An 18,125-nucleotide genomic window follows, 5' to 3' on the forward strand; every position below is an offset into this window, starting at 1 on the left:
AGGTCAGATGATAATTATCTACCTTGAGATATATTTACCATAGGAAATATAAATTTAAAATTATTTTAATAAATCATTTCTCATGCCAAAAATATAATAAAAAATTTCAGCTTCAAGTACATTTAAATTTTAATCATAGTTTATATTTATGTCTCAACTTTTTCATATACAACCTCGTTCCAATTTTCTAATCAAAAATAAATTATCCCAACTGATTTTTCGTTTTTTCAATTTACAAAAACTAAATGAACTATCACAATTTGACACACAAAAAAAAAAAAAAAATAACAATTATACGCACGTAAAATTTGTTAAACAAATAAAAAAAAAAAAAAAAAAAAAACCGTTATCTATTATTGTGAACAATAAAAGATCTTGGAAAAAAAAGAAAACAAGAAATAAAAATGAAAAATAAATAAAGAAATAACGTTGGGGTTCTTTGGTGTTTGTAGGGAAAGTGGAGCGAATTTTGTCAAGATAAAACATATAAGAAAAATTTTAAGGTGAAACCTTCAAGGAGGATTAAGTCTGTGGATTTTTATTTTTCTTTTTCTAACGTAGATCTGGCGCCTGTAGTAGATCCTCATCGACCTTCGTCCTTTGCTTGTTGTGTTATGTTGTCTCGACTCTGTTACTGACAATGCACATACAGAAGCTCCACCATGTCACCATCTTCCCTTTATTTTCTCAACACCCCCCAAAGTCTTTTAGCCGCTTAAACGTATACCAAGACAATATATAAGGTCGATGTTTAAATTTTTTGCAACACTAACAAATAATACTGTCGCTTGTTTTTTTTTTTTTTTCTTTTTCCAACTATATTCTACAGAAATTATTATTCATTGATAATTTCTTAGAGTTTTTTTTCGAAAATGTCTCACCAACTGTGTGACGAAAGAAAAAATAATTGAATGACTTGAAATTATGTTTAAAAATTTAAGCTGTTGTCATGAATTTTCTCCGAAAAATTTATCGAAATTTTGCTACAGTTAGGAATTTTTTTTAACCAATACTTTTTATCGAAAAAAAAAATTATTTATTTCAATTTTTCATCAAGTAATTATAGCTTTTATATAATTTTCATTTTTTTTTTTATTACGTGTCATTCAAGTATATATTTAAATATGAAAAACTTCCTGGCTTTTTTTCAAGTATCAAAATCCGGGGGTACTTCATATGAGCATCTGGGTGCTCTCTTGATATCTTTGTCGGCGTCTGTAATTTTTTTTCCATCCGATTTTTCATCCTCTTAATACCAAAAAAAATCTTTCACATGAATTTTTATATATACTGTCACTTATGTTCCAATTTTTATATATTTTTTTTCTATTACAATGTAGATCAATGTATATATCGGCTAAATAATACTTCATTGAACTCAAAGTTCTCTCTCAAAAAAAAAAAGCTGTTGACAAGGCGTGTGTGTGTTTCTTTTTTTTTTCTGAAGGATGTATAATTTCTGATGCGTAAAGTGTCTTCATGTGATGCAAAAGGTGTAAAAAATATAAAAAAGCAAAGCTGAAAAAGAGCATTCAAAAATTTTGCCACGCTCGGTTTGGCTTCAGAATAAAAAACTAAACTCCCTTTTTTTTTTTGGGCTACCGAATTTCTTTGCTGTATTCACAAAAGTGCGTGTGCATTCTCGCGGTGAGTAGATCCTGGATTAAAATGTCATTCAACTTCATACATTATATATATAAATACCAAGCAAATTTTCCTAATCTTTTTATATTCAAAAAAACCAAAAACAACCCTCAAATTTTACCATTAAATCATTCAAAAATTCCTCTATCAATTTATCCAAAAATTATTACAATTATTTATATCAAATTTTCAAAACCCCTATATTTATTCAATTTGAAAATAAAAAAATAATAAATATTCCATCGAACTGTAGATTAAAGAGACGTATCTTTTATATGCGGCAATTGAGAAAAGAATAAAAAAAAACTGATCGCATTACAAAGAAAGCAAGATAAAAATTCAAAAAAAAAAAAGGGTTGAAAAAGTAAAAAATGAAAGAACGAGTTGCGTTTAAATTCATATACAGTAGTTGAGAAAGAGCATTGGATCCGAGGATGAGGATGAGGATGATGATATGTAGTGGTGGGAATCGATTAGGGTGTCGGCCATTTTGTTGGCGTATCTGCTGTCGGATCCAATGGGAATCCGCGAAGGCGTGGAGGCAGAGCACAACGACATAGATTACTACCGTTGGCAGCAGAGCAACTGTGCGTGTTGTATTTTAAGGGGTATAAATATATATATATATGTATTTTAAGAGGGAGAGAGAGAGACAAACAAAGAGAGAAATAAAAAAAAGAGTGAGAAATTCAAGCGGTGTGAGTTAGGCCTGGTCGACAGGCGGTCAGGGGGTGGTGTGGGGTGAATATGGGTAAAGCCACGAGTTGAGGCGAGGCTAGACCAGAAGAGGAGGGGAACTAGCTTGCCGGTTTTGAAACGCGGGGAAAATATACAAGTCAAAGAACAAGTCAGTGCCTCACTGGGCCCCGCGCCGTCAACATCGTCGGGGTTTGATACACGTTATATATACAAAACCCACGTTATTCAAAATATTTATTTTTTTTTTTTTTTTATTTTTATTTTTTATTTTATTTATTTTTTATATACCAAGAAAATAAATAAATAAATAAAATTATTTAATAAACATTGATAATTGTCAACTAGTCCAGAATTTTTTTTTTTTTTTTCGAATAATTAATAATAATTATTTAAAAAATCAGTGTGAATATAAAGAAATTGTTTTTTTTGATAAATCAAATTTGAAATAATTTGCCGCCACTGTCAGGACCCGGGGGAACATCGGCCATTTTGAAACAACTTGAACACACCTTGATGGATTAATAAAATTCGCCAATATTTATTTTATTTATTTTTAAAATTTGTGAAAGATAAAAAAGTGAATAATTTATTTTGTGATTAATATATGAAATTTATTTATTTTTTTTTAAATGGGTGAACTTGCAGTGGTTGTGATTGAACATAAACATTTTTTACCTTGATAATGGGATTACGACGATGTATAATTGAGTGTTGACAAAAAATTTTTTTTAAATAATGATATTGAAGTTAATATTGTTTGTTAATTTAACGATACGATAACGAAAGGACAACACGAGGTTATCCTCGTGATAAATAAAATTAATTATAATTATACTTGAAATTAAAAAAGGTGTATTAACATAATTGTACGGTGTAATTAATGTGATAAAAATAAAAATAATATGAACAATGTTCAATATAACACAATGTGTTTGTGATGGTGATAATAATAATTGATAATTTAATTGAAAAAAAAAAAAAGAGAAAAAACTTGTGAAAAAAATATAAATAATATATTTAAAATTAATTTTAAAGTGAGGCCCAAATTATTGGGCGTCGGAAGTTGCAAAAATTGGGGGCTCAAGCGTGATGCAGCGAACGGGTCCAATCGGAGGACCCGGACATCTTGGACTTCAGGGGCCACCACGAAGTCTCAAGATATCACCTGTCAAGATACAGGATGATTCTGGTGATCCAATATCACAAAGTATGTCTTTTTTTTTATTTTTTTTTTATTTTATTAATTATGTAAACAAACTTTCTCAAAAAAAAAAAAAACAGTCAAAACTTTCTAATTTTATACAAGACTTTATTTTTTACAAATAATATTTCGTTCAATTTATTAAAAAATAATTAAATACTCCACTAAACTATATATCGTCTATTTATAAAAAAATAAAAATTTACAAATTGTTCAATATAATTGAAAGAAAATAAAAATCGATTGAAAAAAAAAATAATTGACTGGATATAAATATATGAAACATTGAAAATCAAGTATTTTCAATTTTATTTTTTTTCTATATTTATAATTTATTTATTATAAGCGACAGATTGTCGATATAGTTTATATATTGATGCTATAAACTTTACACAATATTATCAGCTAAATCCATATTAAATTTATAAAACGGACTGTCCAGTTCTATTAGTGTGTATACTAATTTATCAAATATGCATTATGCACTACTCGCGTATCCGGCAATATCAACAATCAACTGTCATTCATAAAATAATTCACATATAATAATTACTATTAATAGTAATAGTAATAATAAAATATTTTAATTGTTAAGAGGGTTGTAGACTGTTAACTTCACTCAACTACTTTTATTTTAAATAATTCAAAATTAGTTAAATAATAAAATATATTTTAAATTACATTCGAGAATTAATAATTAACTTTTTTATAAAAATTTAATTTTATTTACTATTTTTATAATTTTTTTTCTATTTTAACATCCTCTATCTATTTTTTGAAAATATATTTTTTTTTTTGTTGATAAACTGCCTGACCATATTATCCTTTTTTAAAATTTTTATTTTTACACTTGTAGTTTGATTAAAAACATTATTTTTAAATCAAGTTAAATATTTATAGTTTTTACAAAAATATCATTTTTTTTATGTCTATATATATATATTTTAGTATAAAAAATACAAATTTATACTCCAAAAAAAAAAAAAGAACAATTTAAATTTAAATGGAAAATAAAAAATAAAGCTGTTTAAACTACTGTAAAAAAAAAAAGGAGTAAGCACAATAAACAATATATAAACTAATCACAAAATCTATAAATATATATTTCACATTTATAACTGATATATTTTCTATTATTAACTGTTAAAAATAATTGATCAACTAATATATAATTCTTCATAAAAGAAAATACTAAAAAAAAATATTAAATTCAATTACACTCATTACAAAAATAATTCATTATCAAAAAATAACCATATTAAAAACGCCATAAAATAGAAAAATACAAGAAAATAGAAGAAAATAAAAAAAATATGACATTAATGTGTCTCATGGGTGATTTAGATTTCATCGTCTTAATAACTTGGTCAATTCCCAGTGGTGTTGTATATTCGAAATCATTAACCGATTACAGTGCAGATGTTCTCTTTTCATATATTATTATTACATGAGCTTTTTTTTATTGTCATTATATTGTATTTACTTCATACACCTACACAAAAATAAATACATATACAAACACAAATACATTCATTATCAAACCCCCCAAACCTTTTTTTTTTTTTTTTTGCATTTTATTTTGCTTCAGGGGGGATGATACGAAAAGTCTTAAATTTCGTATACACACACATGTCAATATTCGCAGCTTATGTGAGCTTTTAATATATATGTGTGTGTGTACGCATGCCGTCGGCAATGGTATGTCAAAATAAAAATAGAGGGGGGCAAAAAAAAAAAAGGTCACTCGTGCGGGACACCAGGGGGTGCACAAAATACGATTGAATTATCATGAGTGTTTGCGGACCGGTGGCTTGCAATTGAATTAAGCCTATATAACAAATTTATTTATTTATTTTATTTATTAAGTGTACTTTTCTTTTAACAATATGAATTGACTACTTTAACCATTTTTTTGGAGCATTTTTCTTTCAACTTCTTAATGAAAATTTCAATGAACAAAAGTTTGTATTTATTTTAATTTTTTTTTGTAACACAAGTGATGTTTTACTGAAAAAAAAAATTAAAAGATATTAAAATTTAATCTAGAAAAATAAAGAAAAAAAACAACATTTATATTTCAATAAAAATTTAAGATTCCTTATCGCATTGACGAATGAAATATATTTTTTTTAATATAGTAAAAACATTAATAGTCGGTGGTAATTATTGGCAAAAAATATCGAATAATTAATGCTAATAAATCTCGGAATATCTTGATGATAATGAGGCACTCGAATATTCATGTATCCCATCGGAGAACTTGATTGAAAAAAAAAAAAAAAAAAAACCAAATAGTGTTGAAATAATTTTTAAGACTTAATTTTTTTTTTTTTTTTTTTTTTTAGCATGATATTTATCATTGGATTTTGTCGCGACAAGTTTATGTTATCAAAGATGTATCAGTGGGTATATATCTAAGATGAGATGGAAAAATATATTTTTATTTTTTACTTGAAGAAAATAGGAAACAGGAAAACCGGACACTAATGATGAAAAGATTAGAGGACTAGACACGATATAAAATCCGGGGGGTTTTTCTTGTTCAACGTAAAATATTTGAAATACTGTAAAATGGTAAATAAACTCTGGCGCCATCAGTTTTTAGAAAACATACTCCTTTTTTTTATTTATTCGTTATCTTTTTTTTTTTTTTTTTATATATTTTCTTGGTCCATGTCGACGTGTCATGATGTGCCTCCGGGATTTTTATTTTCTTATTTACAATCAGTTATACAAAAAGGTATAATACATAAAAATAAAAAAAAAATATAAAAAAAAGTGAGAGGGCCATTTTATTATCTGCAATAAAAAAATAAAATTCAAAAAAAAAAAAAAAAAAAATTAAATCATCTGCCTTCTGGATTTTAAATTTTTCCAGTTTAAAAAAATCACTAAATAAATAAAATTTTTGACTTTTCCCAGTTATAAAAAATTTATCAAATTCATCATGTCTTTTTTTGAAATTTATTTTAAAAATAAATAGGATAATTTAATTTTGCCTAGCTTGTTTGAAATTTGAATTAAAAAAAAAAATCATTATAATCAGGTAAAAGAGTTGATAAAGATAATATTTTTTTATATTTTCAAAAATTTTACGATCTCAGTGTTTTTCTGGCAATGTGTGTGTGTGTCCGTCGCGCCAGGAAAAAAAGGAGGGCGCCAGGGATAAAGATAGGAAACCAGAGGCGACACAAAGATCAGAAACTAAAAACTATATAAGATGGAAGAAAAAAATAAGAAATAAAAAAAGTGTTAAAGATTGAGTCCCGGGGGCCAAACGAAGCAGCGTGTTCTCCAACTTTTAAACAGTTGAAAACTGACTCACGAATTAGAACCTGCTCTTTGGCGACGTCGGGGCGCCAGTTTGGACGAACAGGAATGCCGGTTACTGATAAAACCACGGCCAACACCTACATAAATTTCGTCCTCAAAAAATAAATAAATAAATATATATATACACTGTGGGTGAGGGGGAGGATAACAGACGAATGATCATGTCGACAAAACACAAGAAAAAAAAAAGAAATTAGAAGGATCATCATCATTTGAAACAAGCACTTGATTAATAAAATCTCACTGCAGCATTAATTAATTTTTTATTATAATTATTTAACAAAAAAACTACTATTTAATTGTTTTTATTAGAAATAATTATGATAATTTAATAATTTATGGATAAATTGATTTTTCTGAAAGACAAATTTTTGCGTTTTTATCTAAATAAAAAATCAGAGATTCAACCGGTAGTCACCGCCGGTGGGTTTCTCACTGATCGTGTTGCGATATTGTCCTCTCATCTTGATCACTGTGGGCGGCCGCCGACGTTATATCAACACACAAAAAACACACCGGCAAACGTGCAATTCAAAAATTAAACTTTATAATAAATATATTTTTTTATATTACTTATAAAATCAAATTTTAAAATAAAAAAATGTATATTAAACAAATTAATTTTATTCAAAACATTGGAGTAGTCGCATGGATGATGATGATGATGATGATAATGATGACGGAAGATGGCAATTTATTTGAACTAAAAAAAAAATAAAATAATTAGAAAAGGTGTTAACGAAATACCGATGAAACGCGCGTGACAAGAGAGTCGGTGTCTCTGAACTTTTTTGCGACGACGACTAAAAAATAACTAAGACCATTTCATTTTTTTTTTTTTTTTTTTCTTATTCCTGTCTTTTTTTTTTTTTTACCCGGATGATTTAATTTTTATTTTCACAGATGCAAATTACAATTAAGAAAATTTTTTTTATTGTTATTTTCTTTTTATTTTTGTATTGGAAGTTTGAATAATTTTTGGAAGTTTGGTGAAAAGCGAGTCAATCGAAAACAAGGCTATTTTGAATTGTCCTGATCATATTGATTATTTGAGTGATAAAAATTAAAATGAATTAATGACAAACAGATAAATATGAAAAACAATATTACAAGTAATTTAATTTTTCTAGTTTTATTTATAAAAAAATTAATAAAGGTGAAAATTTAAAAAATTAACTGCTTAAGCGTTGATTCTGGATAATAGAATTTCTAATGAGTGTCAAAGTTGACATTTTTTATTTTTCACAAGCTCGAGCTTTTTTACGAAATATTCTTACATTTCCTATATTAAAATTTAGTGCTCAAAAAAACAAATACATGTATAAAAATTTCAATTTTTTCTCTTTCGGATTTTAAAAGATAATTAACTTTCAAATAGTAAAATTTTTATTTTTATATTAATTTTCAAAGTTGACAACTTTCAACATGGTCTCTTAATGAGAATATGTTTATTGTCAAAAAATAGACCATTAAAATTTAAAATACCAACATCTCTAAACAACAATATGACATCACAAAAAAAAAGCTATAGGGTTAAAACAAAGACCAAAGTGTATGGAATTAAAATAAAAAAGATTTAGAGCTTTATTTTTTTATAATTAATAAATGAAGTATTAAAAAATTATTAATAAAGAAAAACTAGAGACCTCTTGGATGAGTGCGAAAAAGACAAATAACATTTCCTTTACAAAGGAAAAATATTGTTTCTCACATTCAACTAAAAAAAAATCATTTAAACCCCTTAAAACACTTTGCGTATATATGTTTATCTTAGTTGACATTAAATTTTTTAATTCGTCGTATAATATCGAGTGATTATATACCTATATTTTTTTTCAAGTCTGAATCTTTAGTTTAAATTACGTTGAATGACTTTTAGTCTTGTTACACTGATTTTTTTTTTTTTTTTTTATTGAAGGGTTTGAAGTTGAGGTGGGCAAAATGTCAGTGGAAGCTAATGGAGCATTTCCAACAAATAAACATACACTATATATATAAATGCATGATCGTTATATGGGATGAGATCAGTGGCTTCTTTGATCAACACCGGCTTTGCATATACATATAATCCTTTCTCACTTTAATTCACATCGACGTGTGTGCACCTACAGAGTCACAAGTCTTAACCACATACAACATATCCAAGATTTTCAACTGGTCGTTTGAAAATGTTCGGTGTTGTTGTCGGCACTTCTCTCGGCAGTCTACCTTGTTTTTCTTTTTTTATTTCATTTTATTATATATTTTTCTTCTACACCGACTTGTTGTAAAACGCGCAGTGGGATTTGAATAAAAATAAAGAGAAATAAAATTAAATGAATATAAAAAAAAAAAAAAGGTCACACAACCCGCGTTTAACCATACCGATGCCGGTGGTATATATCGTGGTGTACATACTTGTTGCCTGAGAGAGAAAACAGAAAAACTTAACGTGATTCTGGAAAACAAGTATCCCATCAGGATCTTTAGATAAATCGACAAGAATTACGAGACTTATTTTTGCAAGTATTTTCATTAGTTATAAATTTTTTGTTTTATATTATACATAGGGAATTTTAATTTACGCAGATTTTTATTTTTTTGCTTTTGTTACTCTATGATAGCTCTTACTGGCTCCTTGCCACTCAAGGTGATTAGTTTATTTTTCAAATTAAATAATTTATTGTTGGATGAAAAATAGGGATATTATATTGTTTTGGGCCGATTGGAAATAAATGAAACCAAGTTGAAAAAATACTCATTTTTTCTTTTGATTTTTTAAATTTAATCAACAAAGTTTGGATGCTTGGAAATTGATGAAAAATAAGGGTGTTATTACAGTATGATTTTTTTTTTTAGTAAAAAAAATTGATAGTAGAAAATTGGTCATGATAAATTACTGGGTGGATTAAAAAAAATATCAATCAATTAGTAAAGAAAAAAAAAAGAAAAAATTAATGAAAAATAAAAATTTAAACTTATCCAATTTGAAGCACCCTTATTTACGTACGAGCCTGAATTATTAGTGTTGGTTAATACTTGAAGTACTTGTTGTTCAAATCATTTTTAAAAATTGTATCTTCAAAGCAACGTGGTTAAATTGGCTTGTATTATTTCTTATCAGTATTTTAAAAACCTGAATTTTTATAAAAACTGTAATTTGAAAAAAAAAACCCTGTCACTCGGAAATATTTAAAATTTTAAATATCCACCTATCTAATATCACTGTGCATCAACGACAATATTTAAAATTGTCAACATTAATTATTTTCGTAAACTGTGAGTCTTATTATATATCTTCAAATTTAATCATCAATATAATTGCAATTATTATTTTATAATACTTTATGAAAAAATGTTTCATCAAAAAAAGTTTCATTTTCATTTAAATATTATTAAATTTCATATGGATTTTCATTGAAAAAATATCATGTAAAATGCTATAAATTTAACCAAGTCAGTTTCTTTAAATTATCTCTAAATATTTTTATTCATTTTTTTTTTTCCTTAAAATTTTTTCAAGGTGATGGCTTCTATGTATGTAAATGACTTTTCTTATCGTATTTTTTAACTTTTTTTTAAAATCCTTTTTTATTTGTATATATAATTTATTTTTTTAAATATCATTTTTTATTCTCTTGAAATCATTTTGACAGCTTTCAAGATTTGTATGTGAGTTTATAATAGTCTGATATTTATGAATATGCGTGTGCGCAAAATAAAACTTGATTTCTGTCACTGCGCTCGCGCTGTGTGTCGCTTTCGATACACTTTCAAACAAAAAAAAAAATAAAAAAATATATATCTAAAGTAGAAAAAAAATTTTAAAAAAATAAAAAAAGTCCTGTCAGATCGACTTTCGGGGCGGAGTTTATCTTTTCAGCTCCCGTCGCTTGACGCTTTATATACTCCACAAGTTCAAAACAGTACCGCCTACTTAACCGCTAAAACACGCCCATTTTTCACCCAACAAAACATCCACCCAATATTTAACATTGTCATCAAAAAAATCATGATCAATCAATCCATAAATCATTGATCAATAATTCGAAAAAAATCAATTGAAAAAAGCAAAAACAAAATATATCTTGGGCATTTTTCTTTCGTATATAAATATTCTGTAAATTCAATTCTCAATTTTTATTTGTTAATTTAATTTTAATTACAAGCCAAATTAATTAATTAATAATTTATATTTATGCAATTATATAACAATTTTTTTCTTTACAGAAGCTAAAAGCTCATTGTGTGTGGGTTGCGGTGGATGGATTAATGACCAGTGGATTTTAAGGGTAGCACCTGATCTTGAATGGCATGCAGCATGTTTAAAATGTGCTGAATGTCAACAATTCCTAGATGAAAGATGCACGTGTTTTGTCAGGGATGGTAAAACATACTGCAAACGTGATTACACCCGGTCAGTATACAAACTATAAATACATATATTTTTTTATAATAAAATTTATTATCCTATATTAATTTCAAATACTGTAAGCTGAGCTTTTTTAATATTTATTTCATAACTGAGCTTGCACACGAGGGCATAAAGCAAAAATATTTATTCAAATCGATCCGTCATGAGTCAATGCTCAGCACCCAGCTTTTTTTTTTTTTTTTTGACTTTTAAAAAATAATAATAATTAAAATTTACAAAAATTTAATAACAAATTGATGATATTTTTATAGAAAATTACTATTTAAAAACAAAATTAAATATTTTAAATAATAATATGTAATTAAAAATGAAATTTATTTGTTTTATCATAACAAATTTAATTAATTTATATTTATTGATTAATTTTTTACAGTTTATTTGGGACCAAATGCGATAAATGCAGTCAATCATTCAACAAAAATGATTTAGTAATGCGAGCTAAAACAAAAATATATCATAAAGAATGTTTTAGATGTTCAGCATGTATGAGAAAACTTGAAACTGGTGATCAATTTGCATTGAGACATGATGGTTTATTTTGTCGTCAAGATCATGACATGCTTGAAAGTGGAAAATTTTGTACAGGTGTTGTTGATAGTGGAGCAAATGAAAATAATAATAATGCTGCATTAAATAATAATAATAATAGTAATCATTTACAATCAAATGATGGATCTTTATCAGGTAAAAATCATTTTATTAATTACTTTAAATATTTATGAACAAATTTATATAGAACAAAAAAAAACAATTTTTAATATAAACTTGATTAATCATAAATATTTAAAAATAATATAAAAAAGGGTAAAATTGAAACGATTATTGTGTGTAATAAGGCATGGATTACATGTTAAAATATCAGTCAGTGAAGCGATCAAAAGTAAATTTGTCAAGGGTGTCTAAAAAATCCCAGTAGCAAAATACAAAAGGGTCAGTATGGGTGTTGAATTAGCTTTCAATCCAGGGGGTAATTATGTGTTGATAATTTAAGTGTTAAAATTTACCCTAAAAAATTGACCCCTTAAAAAATCCCTGGATTAAAAATAAAGCTTAAATTCTCAACAAAAAAATAAATATATTTTTAAATTAAAAAATAATATTTATTTTAAATTTATTAGTCATCTTGCAGCTAATTTTCATGTCAATTATTTTTACAAAATACAGTAGCCCTTTTTTTTTTTTTTTTAACAAATAAAATTTGCACAAATATATGCACTTTTTTTTTATTTTTTCAACTGCAGGATATACACAACTTTTTCATTTACAACTATATACAAATAAAAATATTATAAGCTTAGTAAATTATTGATACTATATGGGAATTTTTTATTGTCTCGTGAAGGTGTCAAATTTGACACTAACTTGCCAACTACTGTGTTGTATACTCTCAACGAGAAAAAAAAAAAAAAAAAAATTTATTCATTTAGCTTTTTTTTTAAATTATCATTGATATTTTATTTATATTTTTTAAAATTTTATTTATTTTTATGAATGTCAAATAGGATTACAAAAATTAACGATAAAAATTCAAAAAAAAAAATGTAATAATTTTTTTAATAAGATTAAATTTTAAATATTTTTTGGCAAAAAATAAATATAAATTATATTTTTTTTGCAAATATATATATATAAATTATGTATATATTAGCACAGTGATAATTGTTGATAATTAGTTGTGCAATATTGAATGTGGATAACAACAAGATGATAAATCAAATTGTTCAAATATCGATATCTCCATAAATGACAAATACAATAAACTAATCTACAGAGATTACTATTGGAAAAAAATTAAATTTTTTTTCTAAAATAAATAAATATAAATAGGTAAAGTTTATTTATAGGATTAAAGGTGGACTTGAGACAGCCACACACGTATTTATACACATCGATATCTTGGAATCCAAGTGTGCAGAGTTGTTGTATGCATATCTGTTTGACCGCGATGACTATACGCGACATTCGGCTTAAAACATCAAAGTTAATATTGCCGACGATGAAAACGAACGAAACCATTTGCCTTTTATAAAATACCGGCTTGTATATATATACTTACTAAAATACTAAACGACCGCCATCCACTCGAGACTCATTCCAAGTGGTATCCACTCGGGAAATCCAGCTTCATATTGTACTCAGTCAAAACAAAACGAAAAAAAATATATATATTTATATCAAACGAAATTTAAAAATGAAAAAAAAAAAAAAAATGAAAAAACAATATTCACGTTTGAGAAAAGAAAATTTCCCGCGACGATGAAGTTGCTTTAGTTTTTTTTTTTTTTTTTGTCTGAGTGTTCTTGTTTTGAAGAGAGAAAAAAAGGTTCGTATTGCTTTTCCCAATGGGCTCAAATTTATTTGGATAGGACCCAAAAACAATAAGCCCCCGTCGGAGGATTTCATTTGCTACTATTTTTTTTTTTTCACTTTTGTTTATATTAAATTCTGCTCGAAATATTTATATTAGTTTTTGTCTTTTTTTTTTTTTCTTTTTTTTTCATTTCCGTTAGTTTGTTTTTTATGTAAAAAGACATTTTTTTTTTTTTGATGTTATACTGTTAACTGGATAATTATTTGAATATAAATTATATTTTAAATTTTTTATCTATGTAATTAAATATGTAAACGATAAAATTAGTATAAAAATATATATAAATTTAATTATTTAAATTTGCAACAAAAAGAAGGGAACAAAGTAGATAAAAAATTGATATTATTTTGTTATTATAAAATACAAAACAATTGTATTTTTTAATTAAGAAAATAAGACATTTTATAAGCTATTTTTCATAAATATATATAATTGTTTTTTGGATGAAAAAGAATCTATAAAAATATATAAATTTGTTCAGAGATATTTACGAAAAAATAATGAAATAAAAAATAATATTGTTTAAATGATTAATTTGTTTTGAATTGTTAATTTTAGACTCTGGATCAGAGAGTGGATCTCACAAAGCAGTTAGTAGTATAAGAGGTCCAAGTGGCCACAAAAGTGGTGGTGGATCTGATGGTAAACCAACAAGAGTTAGAACAGTACTAAATGAAAAACAATTACATACCCTAAGAACTTGTTATGCTGCAAATCCACGACCTGATGCACTTATGAAAGAACAATTAGTTGAAATGACTGGATTGAGTCCACGTGTAATTAGAGTTTGGTTTCAAAATAAACGTTGTAAAGATAAAAAAAAAACTATAGCCATGAAGCAACAGATGCAACAAGAAAAGGTAATATTAAAATTATCTATTTTTATTGAATCATATTATTTATTAATTTAATTTTAAATAAGAAAATTCAATTATAAAAAGAATAATCTATAAAAAAAAACGTAAATCTACAATTTATGTACCCAAAAAAGCCTCAATTTTTTTTTCTGTTATTATTCATAATTTTAGTAATCAAAAGACGTCAAATACACAAAAAAAAAAAGTCAAAATTTTGGAGTATAAAGCTAAATAATTTGTGGAAAAAATAATATATATTTTTCAATATTTTTGTTCAACTAAAAATATTTATTAAAATTAAATTCAATATTTATTAAATATTTTTTATCTAAATTTCCATTATACCCTATTTTTTGTGTTAAAATTATTAAAAATATTTTTTTTCAATTAAAAAATCTTCATTAAAACTAAATTAAATAAATTTGAAAATTTTAATTTAAGGTTTTAAAAATAAATTAAAATCTTAAATATTATTTAGCTAAATTTTTACATTTTTATATTTTGTATTAAAAATATAATTTTTAAAATAAAAAATTTCATTAAAATTAAATTAATTAAAAAAAAAAATTTTAATTTAATATTGAACAAATATTCTTCATCTTATGTTTTGTGTTAAAAATATAATTTTTTTAATTATTAAAAATATTTCAAATTAAATTAATTTAAAAATTTTAATTCAATATTTCAAAAATAAATTAAAAATCTCCAATATTATTTACCTAAATTTTCCCATTTCTATATTTTGTATTAAAAATATACCTTTTAAATTAAAAAATTCTATTAAAATTAAATTAAATAATTTAAAAAAAAATTAAATATTTAATTAAAAAATCCTAATATCTAACATATCGAAGTATTTTGGTTTGCAGGATGGCAGAAAATTGGGTTTTGGTGGTATGCATGGTATTCCAATGGTTGCAAGTAGTCCAGTTAGACATGAAAGTCCAATTGGCATGACACCACTAGAAGTACAAGCATATCAACCACCATGGAAAGCATTATCTGATTTTGCATTACACACTGATCTTGATAGAATGGATCCAAATGCACCATCATTTCATCATCTAGTATCACAGGTAAATAAATTAACCCAAAACTTTTTCCTCTATTATCAATTTATATTTGAATAAAATAAATAAATATCTCTTGATATTTTTTAGATGCATGGATATGATATACATGGTGGACCACCACCTCAGCTACCTCAACCCTCAATGCTTGGTGGTCCAATGAATGATGTAATTGGTGGTGGACAATTACCACCACCTGGTGGACATCATTCAATTGTTGGTGGTCCAGATATGGGACAACATCCAGACAGTACAGACAGCTACGTTACCTATCTTGAAAGTGACAGTGATTCACTTCATCATGACACTGGAAGTCCCTAGTATATTTTTAAGTCTAAAATATGTATATAGAAATTATAAAATAATTAATTGAATTGATTGAATTATTATTATTATCAGTTTATTCCCAATTTTATTTCATTCAAAAAACAATAACAACGAAAAAAAAGAAAAATGTTAATCAAAATGTTCAAAACATCTTGTTTGTTTTATTATTATTATTATTAATTTTATTATTTTTAATTTTTTTTATATATTTTTTTTTAATTTTATTTCAATGGCAAGTGTAATATGCTAATTGACGAGAAGCTGGTATCAGACATGGGAAAAAATAAATGAAATAAAAAAAGATAAGAAACTTGATAAAGGTATGGGGTGGTAGATACGATAATTACATGAATGGCAAATGACGATGTAATATAATTAATGTAACATGAAATCGTTAATGAGAGCAACACATTAATCAACTTAAAAAAAAAAATTAAACCCAGGGGGTAATGTTCAAAATTATTATTTTTATTAATGCTATTATTATTATAATTTAATACCAAAGCCTAAATGGTGCATTTTTATATATAAACAATGAAAATACATGCACTTGATTATTTGATAAATAAAAATTATGAATTAATATTGTTTTTGTAAATACAGTTAATCAATATTTTAAATGTATAAGAGTTAGAAATTATATATATAATTATGAGAGAGCGAAAAATCGTAAATTATTATTGTAATTTCATAATACGATAACGCGTATTTTGGATGTTTGTATAAAAAAAAAAAAAAAATTAAATAAAATGAATTGAAAAAAAATGAAAAAAAGAAATTAATTCGTTAAACATACATAATATATTTAATGATATATAAATGTAGATAATTAAAAAAAAAAACAACGAATAAAAAAAATAATAAGAAGAGAGAATAAAAATTTAGTGAAATTGTTGTTTTATTTTTATATTCCACTGTAAATTTATTATAAATTTAAAAATTATCCCTACGTTTGTTAGTAAAATTTTTCAGGTGATTTTTTTTGCAATGGCTTGGAGAGAATGTCGAATTATTTATGTGATTAATTTTGATAGTTGGATCTTGAAAAATGACAATGGAAAATTGATGAATTTGAATTTTATTTTTGACGATATTTTGGGGTGGGAATTTTTGTTTTGCCGGAGTTATTTAGCTGGAAGAGAAATAAAGAGAATTTTAGGAAAATAATAAAAAATTTTGAATAAATAATTAGCATAGGTATTTAATAATTTTTTGAATATTTTTTTTTAAACTACTTTTGGACATTTTTGGACGTTTGCCTGACATCTAGCGGTTGAAAGTCAATTTAACTTGCCGACGAAATTACTACCATGTGGTTTTTTTAATATATTTTTTGGCTGTGAGGTTAAGATTGTTTTTTGTTGACAACATCTTGCTTATGTTTACATCTAATTAATTTTTAAAAATATACTTTATTTAATATAAAAAATTACATAAATAAAGAAGTGAAAATATTTATCACAATGCCACCAAAATATAAGCCAGTATGAAATTTTCATTTAGAAAAAAAACATATACTTGTATTTTTGATAAGACTAATGAACATTTTTGTTGTTGTTTTTCAGGGTGGAAGAAGATTTCCTCCAAAAATAATATCAAAACCACTGCCTCAACAAGTATCAAATACCATATCAACAAGTGAACCTACAACAAGTGGACTTGATGAAGAATCAGAAAATAAATTTGAGCTTGAGCTTTGTTGGTGTATTCAACAATTAGAATTAACATTACAAACTACTCAATTACCTGATAAACAATCTAGAGATGCTAATAAAAATTTAAATTCATTACGTAGTAGTAATGTACCTTTGATTAAAAAACGTCAAATAATGAGAACAACATTTGGTGATTATCGTGCTAAAATGCAAAAAGATGAAATTAAATATGGCAAAAATTCATCAAATGTTAAATTTTTAAACAGTAAAAATAAAGATAATAAATCACTTTTTGTAAGAAAAGCTAACACAGATGATGATGACAAAAATCATCAATCAAATAAGCCTAAATTGTCAAGCTTATTTTCAAAAAATCAATTACAATCTGAGCCATTTAAATTCAATTTTTCTCTTTAATTTATAACTGTCGAAATAAATTTTTTTTATAATATACTAAAGAATGTTTCTATTTTTTTTAACAATCATCCAATTAGTGTATATAAATTCAATAATTAACAAATATGTAAATTGACAATTCTCTTCATGATAAATTT

General features: G+C 25.2%; 2 protein-coding genes across 3 annotated transcripts; both read left to right on the plus strand.

The window, feature by feature from the left end:
- The first annotated feature begins 2,494 nt into the window (after positions 1 to 2,494).
- Positions 2,495 to 16,262, plus strand: LOC122858293 (insulin gene enhancer protein ISL-1). Of its 2 annotated transcripts, none has more exons than XM_044161087.1 (6): positions 2,495 to 3,550; positions 11,087 to 11,273; positions 11,665 to 11,975; positions 14,221 to 14,522; positions 15,374 to 15,595; positions 15,680 to 16,262. In XM_044161087.1, the coding sequence occupies exons 1-6, from the start codon at positions 3,433 to 3,435 to the stop codon at positions 15,908 to 15,910; spliced, it is 1,371 nt and encodes a 456-aa protein (XP_044017022.1). In that variant the 5' UTR covers positions 2,495 to 3,432; the 3' UTR covers positions 15,911 to 16,262. The 2 variants fall into 2 exon arrangements, with proteins under 2 accessions (XP_044017022.1, XP_044017023.1); XM_044161088.1 differs by having other exon boundaries at positions 2,516 to 3,550; positions 15,389 to 15,595.
- A 1,004-nt stretch (positions 16,263 to 17,266) lies between these two features.
- LOC122858294 (UPF0488 protein CG14286) lies at positions 17,267 to 18,020 on the plus strand. Its single transcript, XM_044161090.1, has 2 exons — positions 17,267 to 17,400; positions 17,482 to 18,020. Exons 1-2 carry the CDS (start codon positions 17,380 to 17,382, stop codon positions 17,986 to 17,988), a joined length of 528 nt encoding a protein of 175 aa, XP_044017025.1. The 5' UTR covers positions 17,267 to 17,379; the 3' UTR covers positions 17,989 to 18,020.
- Positions 18,021 to 18,125: the final 105 nt, after the last annotated feature.

The sequence above is a fragment of the Aphidius gifuensis genome, linkage group LG5 (assembly GCF_014905175.1).
Source record: "Aphidius gifuensis isolate YNYX2018 linkage group LG5, ASM1490517v1, whole genome shotgun sequence".
In the NCBI taxonomy this organism is placed as follows: domain Eukaryota; kingdom Metazoa; phylum Arthropoda; class Insecta; order Hymenoptera; family Braconidae; genus Aphidius; species Aphidius gifuensis.

Excerpts from the sequence above, each read along its gene's own strand:
- LOC122858293 (XM_044161087.1), top strand. The coding sequence starts at position 3,433 with ATGCAGCGAACGGGTCCAATCGGAGGACCCGGACATCTTGGACTTCAG. Across the intron at positions 3,551-11,086 it reads TGGTGATCCAATATCACAAA|AAGCTAAAAGCTCATTGTGT; the intron begins GTATGTCTTTTT and ends TTTTCTTTACAG. Across the intron at positions 14,523-15,373 it reads AACAGATGCAACAAGAAAAG|TATTTTGGTTTGCAGGATGG; the intron begins GTAATATTAAAA and ends AACATATCGAAG.
- LOC122858294 (XM_044161090.1), top strand. The coding sequence starts at position 17,380 with ATGCCACCAAAATATAAGCCA. Across the intron at positions 17,401-17,481 it reads TGCCACCAAAATATAAGCCA|GGTGGAAGAAGATTTCCTCC; the intron begins GTATGAAATTTT and ends GTTGTTTTTCAG.